The 8598-nt window shown below is 43.2% G+C and overlaps 1 protein-coding gene across 6 annotated transcripts; it reads left to right on the top strand.

Annotated features, from left to right (window-relative positions):
* The first annotated feature begins 32 nt into the window (after nucleotides 1–32).
* On the top strand, nucleotides 33–8596 carry ofd1 (OFD1 centriole and centriolar satellite protein). 6 transcript variants are annotated; one of them, XM_058391008.1, is made up of 22 exons: nucleotides 33–293; nucleotides 725–910; nucleotides 1286–1354; nucleotides 1500–1527; nucleotides 1863–1958; nucleotides 2583–2719; nucleotides 2867–3040; nucleotides 3183–3289; nucleotides 3465–3584; nucleotides 3962–4035; nucleotides 4125–4216; nucleotides 4350–4539; nucleotides 4647–4777; nucleotides 5023–5134; nucleotides 5485–5994; nucleotides 6095–6221; nucleotides 6434–6519; nucleotides 6613–6678; nucleotides 6961–7157; nucleotides 7243–7431; nucleotides 7577–7635; nucleotides 8118–8596. In XM_058391008.1, the coding sequence occupies exons 1-22, from the start codon at nucleotides 198–200 to the stop codon at nucleotides 8158–8160; spliced, it is 2889 nt and encodes a 962-aa protein (XP_058246991.1). In that variant the 5' UTR covers nucleotides 33–197; the 3' UTR covers nucleotides 8161–8596. The 6 variants fall into 6 exon arrangements, with proteins under 6 accessions (XP_058246991.1, XP_058246993.1, XP_058246990.1 ...); XM_058391010.1 differs by having other exon boundaries at nucleotides 5611–5994; nucleotides 6092–6221; XM_058391007.1 differs by having other exon boundaries at nucleotides 6092–6221; nucleotides 8118–8594.
* Nucleotides 8597–8598: the final 2 nt, after the last annotated feature.

The following is an 8598-nucleotide window of genomic DNA, read 5'->3' on the forward strand; positions in this document are numbered from 1 at the left end:
AAAGCTAAATCGTACAGCGAAATTGAATGACCCGGAAGTAAAACCATAAGAGCGTCGGTTACGGATTTTAAACGGTCAGCTGTTGAATGTGGAATATTTTGAAACCAAAGAGATAAACATTTATTGAAGGAGTGTGTGTTGAGTGTGTGTTGAGTGTGTGTTTGTTGTGTGTGTGAGAGAGAGATCTGAGTGTGAGGATGTCTGCGGATGAAGATCAGAGTTTAAGTGCAGAGGAGCTGAGAAAGAGACTTTACCAGAGTTTTAAGAAGAAGGGAGTTCTGGACGCTGTGAAGGTCAGTGTTTCTGTTCAGTGCTTAATGATGGTGAAAAAAACCTGTCCCTATCATGTCCTTAAACACTAAACCCTTTTACTGTAAATCATCAATACACAGAGAGAGACACACGCAAAGAGAGGCAGAGAGAGAGACAGACAGAGAGAGAGAGAGAGAGAGAGATTGATTTAAATCCTAAAAACTAAATACTTTTACTCCAAATCATCAATACTTTAAACTAACTGTTTATATACACAGTTATATATACATATATAGTTAATCTAGGACAGATACACACACTCCACATGCGTTTGTTAAACTATTCCAGTCCCAGTGGGGTTCAGGAGGATGACTGTTCAGTGTGTGACTCGAACCCTGTCACTGTTCATCACCTGGTGCTTCTAAACAGCTTCAATACCAGACAATGTCTTGGGCCTGTTTTTTTATTCCAGACGCAGCTCAGGAATCAGCTGATTGTGGAGCTTCAGCGTGAATCTCTTCCTCAGACATCTTCTGAAAAATCCCAGTCTCTCTCGCTGCTTGCCTCTAACAGCCTGGTGATCCAGCACCTCCAGAGCTCCGGCTATGAGTACACCCTGTCAGTCTTCTACCCTGAGTGTGGGATCAGCAAGGAGAAGGTGCGCTTCAGCATGGCTCTTCACAACGTGTGCTCATTCAGGGTGCAGATGGTATCAGGAGAAAACCTCAGGCTGCTGGTCAGCGTTGGGTTTCATGCTTCTCAATGTCGACAGCCTGTTATTTAATCTGGGCAATGTGAGCTATATTTCTGTGTGAATATCTCAAACTTTACAGGTCCTTTCTGTAAGTGAAGAGTGCTGGTGAGATTCCATGCTCTGCACTAACGATTAATAGATTCAGGAAATTGTTAACATCAGAATTTTTCTGAAATCTGATTTTGAATCACTGCGGTATTTAAAACCAGTCTCTCTGTATGAAAGTGAGCTTTATAAATGCTGAATATGCATCAGTCAATAGAAGGCTCTTTTTTTTAGGTTTTTTCAACAAAGGACATTCTTCAGCTTCTGAGAATCAGTCCAGAATCTCGATTGTACAAACATCTGGTAAGCATCTCTCTCTGCTCATTTAACAGGAAGAAACATTTTATAGATAATAAAATGGAGAACAAATTTAATATTGATGTTGCTGTTGTTGTTATTATTATTATTATTGTTATTATTATTATTATTGTTATTATTTATTATACAGGTGGCAGATAATTACAGTGGACAGAAAGGTAGGCAATATATAGGCAGTATATATTTATGCAAATTAAAAAATGCATTCAAATTAAAACAAATATTTTGTAATTGAGAAAAAACAGGAAAAAAATAGTTTCAGTATTTTAAATTATGATTTTTTAAATGTTTACATGTTATTTTCTCAGACATTTCAGTTATCATTTAAAGTAGTTACATTTATTTAATTACATTTTTAATAGATTAATTTAATTACTTTGTAATTCATTTAAATTAATTTTAATGAATTATAATTAAATTACTTAATTTATTTATTTTAGATTTTCTTTACCTGTGTGTTGAGCCTTCTTTACCTTCTTCTTTCTCCCTTTAGGTTTATTAATAAATCTGCTGTCTGAGTTCATCGATCAGCTTCAGTCGCGAGTGTGTGACGCAGACACACAGACATCAGACACGTCCGAGTCTATCGGTACACTGCAACGTCCATTTCAGTTCAGGCAGAAATATTACTCTGTGTGTCATGAGACCAACATTTAACACACTGAGGGCTTTCTGTCCAACAAAACACTCAGACCGATGGAGTGATAGATACAGACAGACGGAGTGATGGAGACAGACAGACGGAGTGATGGAGACAGACAGACGGAGTGATAGATACAGACAGACGGAGTGATGGAGACAGACAGACAGACGGAGTGATGGAGACAGACAGACAGACGGAGTGATGGAGACAGACAGACGGAGTGATGGAGACAGACAGACGGAGTGATGGAGACAGACAGACGGAGTGATGGATACAGACAGAGTGATAGAGACAGACAGAAGGAGTGATGGAGACAGACGGAGTGATAGATACAGGTAGACAGACGGAGTGATATATACAGGTAGACAGACGGAGTGATGGAGACAGACAGATGGAGTGATAGACTGATAGACAGACAGACAGACGGAGTGACAGACAGACAGACGGAGTGATAGACAGACAGACAGACAGATGGAGTGATAGACAGACAGATGGAGGTTGTGATCATCATTCTGCTCTGTTATTGATGATGATGATGATGGTGGTGGTGGTGATGTTGTTGTTGTGCAGTGAGGAAGATGCAGGTGATTGATGAAGAGTACGAGCTCCTGAGGCAGAGAGGACAGCGCTGGGCTTCAGTGGAAGTGAAACTGGCTGAATACAGGAAGCAGATGGAGGAGCAGGCAGAAGCTGAGCTGAAATCCAAGGTGCTGGTCCCTGTGTGAGGAGCGTAACTCTGAGCTGAAGCTCCACTACTCCCAGTATCCTGAAGAGACGGCTGGCTGCAGGTGCTACATCAGCGTTTATGAATGTTTGTAAACATGAGTGTGGTCTCCTGCTGTGGTTTGTTTCAGATTCAGCATTTCCAGGAGGTGGAGATTTCCCGGGTGCGGATGGAGGAGAGGGAAAAATACCAGCAGGAGCTGATGGAGGTCAGACGACAACTGGAGAGAAACTATGAGATGAAATCAGAGGCACTGATGAACCGGGAGAAGAATGCCATCGAGAGACTGCAGAGACAGCAGCAGGTATACACACACACACACATACACACAGTCACAAAGAGACACACACACACACTGTGAGTACATGAGATAATGTGTGTGGATGTAAGGGCACTTAGCTAACAGATCTAACAGCTGGAGCCTGATGTTTTCATCTGACTTGTAGATTGAGGACAAGGAAATGTACAGCCAGCGTCAGGCTCTGCTGAAGGAGATCGAGTCTGTTCACCACAGAGAAGCTGAACTGAGACATAAGATGGAGACCTTCCAAAAGTAAACACTCCCAATCATGACGCCCAGCTAGCAAACATCACACAGAGTGTATGAACCCATTGGCTAACATTAGTTTGTTAGCTAGCTGTTCATGATAATTAGTCTGCTCTACAAAAAGCATGTTTCTGAAATTCAAGTGAAGATCTGCAGCTCTGTGTGTGTGTGTGTTTGTCAGGTCTTGTAAGCTGCATGAGGAGAAGATGAGAAGTTCAGAGGAGCTGTTGAGGAAGAGAGAGCTGGACGTGAGGAAGATGGAGGAAATGTATGACCTGAAGCTCAACGGCGAGATTAGGAAGTGAGAAACATCTCTGTACACACACACACGTGTAACAGAGGCCAGCCGTAAGTGCTGTGCAGGTAAACCTCAGTCCTCTGATCTCAAGAGGCACACTAGCGACTGACCCTAGTGGCTGCAGTTTTTAGCCTCCTTGGTAGAGGGCCCATCTTCCACGCCGGAGACCTACTTGGAACTGTAGCGAGTAGGACCCGGGGTTGTTACATACACGCACACACACACAACAGTGCAGTTGAGTTCTGGATCCTGATTGATCAGAAGGTGTTGATTAATTTGAAAAGTTAGTGTTACTATAGTAACATCTCATCCTCTTCTGCTCATTAGCTCCTCCTTCATATGCAGGACTCTTTCAGACCTGTGACTTCTGCTTTCCTCAGGCATCAGCTGGAGCTGAACGAGGATTACAGCAGGAGGACTGAAGCGCTGACGGAAAGCGAGAACAGAAATAAAGGTGGTCTGTCTGTGATCTCAGGACCATAGAAGACGAGGGTGATGTCTGAGGGTTGGTTTTTTACTTCGTCTTTCTTCTGTGTGATGCAGGAGAGACGGCTAGGATTCAGAGGGAAGCCGCCATCATTGACGCCAAGAGAGAGGAACACCAACGAGTCATGAAGGAGCTGGCCAGAGTGCAGGTACACACACACACACACACACACACACAGTAAGACAGCAGCTTGCAGAGCACTGACCGTCATCATGAGCGTAAAGTCCGCCCTCTTTCGAGGGATGAATGTTGCATTTCTCATATTGAGTGTTGTGTTGCAGGAGGAGCTGGCATTGGAGCGTGGGAGTGTGTGTGTGTTAGAGCAACAGAACGCAGCGCTCAAAGAGAAGCTAGAGGGCGCTAGAGATTACACAACCATACGGAACGAACGCATGGAGCTGCAGGCTGAAGTTCATCTGCTGAAGAAACAGCTGGAGGAAAGTCAGGAGGAGAAACGGAGACTCCAGCAAGGTGATAATAATAACTAATCGATTATTCCGCTTTACATGTGGATTATAACACAATTATTGATTATTTCAGATTTTTAACTTGTTTCTTGTTCTTTGTCTTTTCTCCAGAGTTGAACACTCCCTCTCCAGAGCTGCTGAGGCTGCAGGAGGAGCTGAAAAGACTCGAAGCGGCTCGTCGTCTGGACCAGGAAGAGGTCCAGAACCAGAAGCAGGTTTTTCACAGCCAGCTCTCGCAGGAGGTAACGGAGAAAAACGCACAGTGGCTCAACCTTCAGGAAGAGACTAGTGTGGGCTAGAGACGTTGAGCATTTTTACACTCATTCTGAATAGATCCTTGAATTAAAAAAGCCCCCTCCACCTTGCCACACATCAGTAATGTTTCGGTCATTGCTCCTGCCTTAAGCTTTTCTCTCACAGTGGACAGAGAATGTTTGAGTTTAAAATTGGTGTGAGTTTCAGCTTTATGGAGGTTTCTGTCCTGCAGGTGGAGCGATGCGCCCAGTTAAAGGCTCAGCTCCTGGAGTGTGAGGAAAGGACAAGGTGGATGTCCACACACACTGAAGACCTCAAACAGCAGCTGAGACGCACACAGCAAGGTCTGTTACACACTCGGTGTCTCTCCTGTAACATATCCATCCTGGACACATGCCTACGTGTCCGTTACTGTCCTGTGTCGTGTGTAGTGGAAGTTACACCCTTCCTCATCTGCTGCCCTTCAACTTCTTCTCAGTGTACAGATTTTGTGAAGTCAGTAGCAGTGTCTTTAATTCCTGCATTTGAACACTGCTTGTAGTGTCTCTTTTAACTCAAGCTTGTAGTTCAAGCTTGTATATTTTTACCTGCTGGTTATTTCTTTGGGCTTTTCTCATCACTGAACCTTCCTCTGTTTCTGTTTTTTCTTCTTTTTCCTTTTCCTGTCTTTCCATCTCTGCGATCTGTTCTGCAGCTCTTGAGAATGAGGTTCTGCGTAATCCTAAACCCTCTCTCGTGGACCCCTCTGTTCTCCATCTGAACCCTGCGAGCGTGGCTAGCACCGATGTTGAGGGTTACCTTGACCATTTGTGTGACCCAGGATTAGCCACCAGAGGGCGGCGGCACTCACAGACCGAGGGCGAGGAGGCGGTGGCTGCAGCTCTGAACAGGATTCAGGAGCTGGAAAAGGAAGCTGAGTCTTTGGAGGAAGCGTACAGAAGCTATAGACGGAAAGGGGTTGTGTCTCAAATTCCATTAAAGGCCACTTCCTCTGCGCCTGCTTGTGCACCTGTGACCTTTTTCAGGCCGATAGCAGCGGCGAAAACCAGAGTCGTTGCAGAAGAGGTCTACACAGTGAAAGAACTAAACCAGCATCTGCCAGGTCACATGACTCCACCCACTGTGGGCTCTCCACCACTCAGACGCCTTTCATCCACTCCAGTCTCCACCTCCAAGACCAAGCCAAGAGCATACACTGAGCAAGGTGAGCACAGTGAACATCACCTCCTTCTACACCACAGTGCTGTGGAATTCTATAGTGTGTGTGTGTGTGTGTGTGTGTGTGCGTGCGCGCGTGTCAGAAGTGATGTTTTCAGGTTTGAGTTCTCAGAGAGAAGTGTCTCCGATCCCTATGGTCACTTCAGAAGAATACACACACATCACACCACCAAGCAGCCCTCAGCTGAAGAGCACAGCCCGGGATAACTACAGGTACTACAGGCACACACACACACACAAACACACATGTGCACACACACATACACACTCTCACTCTCATAAACACACACACACACTCTCACACTCATCAAAATACACACACACTTTCTCACTCTCAAACTCTCTCTCTCTCTCTCTCATGTTTTTGGTGAAATATAAATATGCTTCTAATTTTTTTTTAAATTAATAATTTTTTTTCTTTCCAGTCCAAAACTGCAAATGAGCTCGTCTCAAGAGTCATCGCCTCAGCCAGAAAAAATCAGCATTCAGGACCTGACCGCACCTCAAACTGGTAACAATTATTCATAAAGTGCAAGCACTGCAAACAATAATAATGATGATGATGTATATTAATATTGATGTATTTTTATGTATTTTGTCGCAGATTTCCCTGATGGTTTAGAGCAGCACCAGCAGATGGAGGAAACACACACACACATGGAACAGCATGGTGAGTCTATCAGGTGAACTGCTCTGTAGGTGACTTTTTGATCAGACGTTCCCTCAATACGCTGCATCGGATCATAGGCGTGCCGGTGTGTGTAGGTGGGCAGGAGCTTGTATAACATCGTGTTAAATACATACACCCAGGTTTAGCTGTGAGCTTGTGACCTAATCATGGGACCTGAGCCTAAAAAAGATATAAAGAGTTCACTTTTACACCAGTGAGAAAAGGTCCAGATTTCTGACACAGAATGTTCACATGTGGTGTGTGGTGGGTATTTTTCTCCAGATGTGGTTCAGCCAGCTACTGGAAAGAAGCAAGAGGAGGAGAGGAGGATGAAGGAGGAAGATGAGAGGAGGATGAAGGAGGAAGAGGAGGAGAGGTGGCAGGAGGAGAGGAGGCTGAAGGAGGAGAGGAGACTGCGGGAGAGAGAGGAGGCTCAGGAGAGAGAGAGGACAGAACTGGAAAGACTCCAACTGGAGCTGGTCTGTGATTCTCTAAATAGTTCCTTCATCACCAATATCTGGTGAATCTTTCAGTAGCTGAACGTTTATCTGCCTTCACCTACAGCAGGAGGATCTTCCTGACCCAGAGGAGGAAGAGAAACAAGAGACAGGAGGAGCGACTGAGATCCGAGACGAGAGGAGTGAAGTCAAGACAGAGGCAGGAGGGGGAGGAGAGGGGGAGGAGGTTCAGGATGATCCACTACACAGATACATGCTGATGGTGATGCAGGGGAGAGAGAGGGAGAGAGAGCAGGTATACACACACACACACACATACATTCAGAAAAGACACAGTACTGTATGTGTGTGTGTGTGTGTGTGTAAGAGAGAGAGAGAGAGAGAGAGAGAGAGTGAGAGTGAGTGAGAGAGAGTTGATCAGGAGTTTTTTTGTATTTCAGAAGAAAGATGAGTCCGAAAGTCCTGAACCAATAGTGCTGTCTGACCATAAGGACGACAGGTGAGGGGTGTGTGTGTGTGTGTGTAACACATGATTGTGAAGGGTAGAGGTCATACAATTTTCGTCGTTTTAATCTTCATCAAATCGTTCCCTGAGACCTCGTGCCATGTATATGGGGGCGGAGTCACCCTGGAAGAGGCCACGCCCATCAGGATGCTGGATCTGCAGCATAACAGAGCCATTTTTTTCTTTAATCTGTCACTCAGTATGTTTACAGTATATGGTAATGAGTGGGCGTGTCTGATACCTCACTGACTAATCACACTCACTCTGCTGTTTCTTCAGCTGATGTGACTGTAGCAGGTTTTATTACAGTACCGTTATTATTTAACCTGGAGATCAGAGCATTTTGTGTTTACGTGTGTTATTATTATTATTATTATTAATAATAATAATAATAATAATAATAATGATGTATTAAATTTACTGTAGTTTTATTCTAACAAATGTGTGTGTGTGTGTGTGTGTGTGTGTTCCTGCAGCATCACCGCTTTTTCCCACGAGGACGCAGATGATTTTTGGTGATTTGATTTTTTTTTTACTCTTGGGCTTGTATTATTTTTTTGTACTTTTTTAAGGTCATTATTATCTTTCATGTGTGTTTTTGAATGTTTTAATAATAGGACTATAAAATGATTTTTTTTAAATAGCTATTAGTAATTTGTGATTTTATAGAAATTATATTTGTATTTATTTATTAGAATTTTTTTTATATAAATCTGGCATGTGTTTATAATAATATGACCATTTTATTATTTACTACACAATTCCTCTCAGTTGTTAAAAATAATATACACAAAAATAATTATAATAAATGATGATAATAGCAAATTAAATTGGATATCTGCCAGAAAAACAATTCTTTAATGAAACAAAGTATGGAATTGAAAAGTTAGTAAATTATTTCTATTAAAAGAAAAGGCTGATATAATTATTTGATTGTGTAATAAATCTACAACTGGA

This window comes from Hemibagrus wyckioides, linkage group LG06 (genome assembly GCF_019097595.1).
Source record: "Hemibagrus wyckioides isolate EC202008001 linkage group LG06, SWU_Hwy_1.0, whole genome shotgun sequence".
In the NCBI taxonomy this organism is placed as follows: domain Eukaryota; kingdom Metazoa; phylum Chordata; class Actinopteri; order Siluriformes; family Bagridae; genus Hemibagrus; species Hemibagrus wyckioides.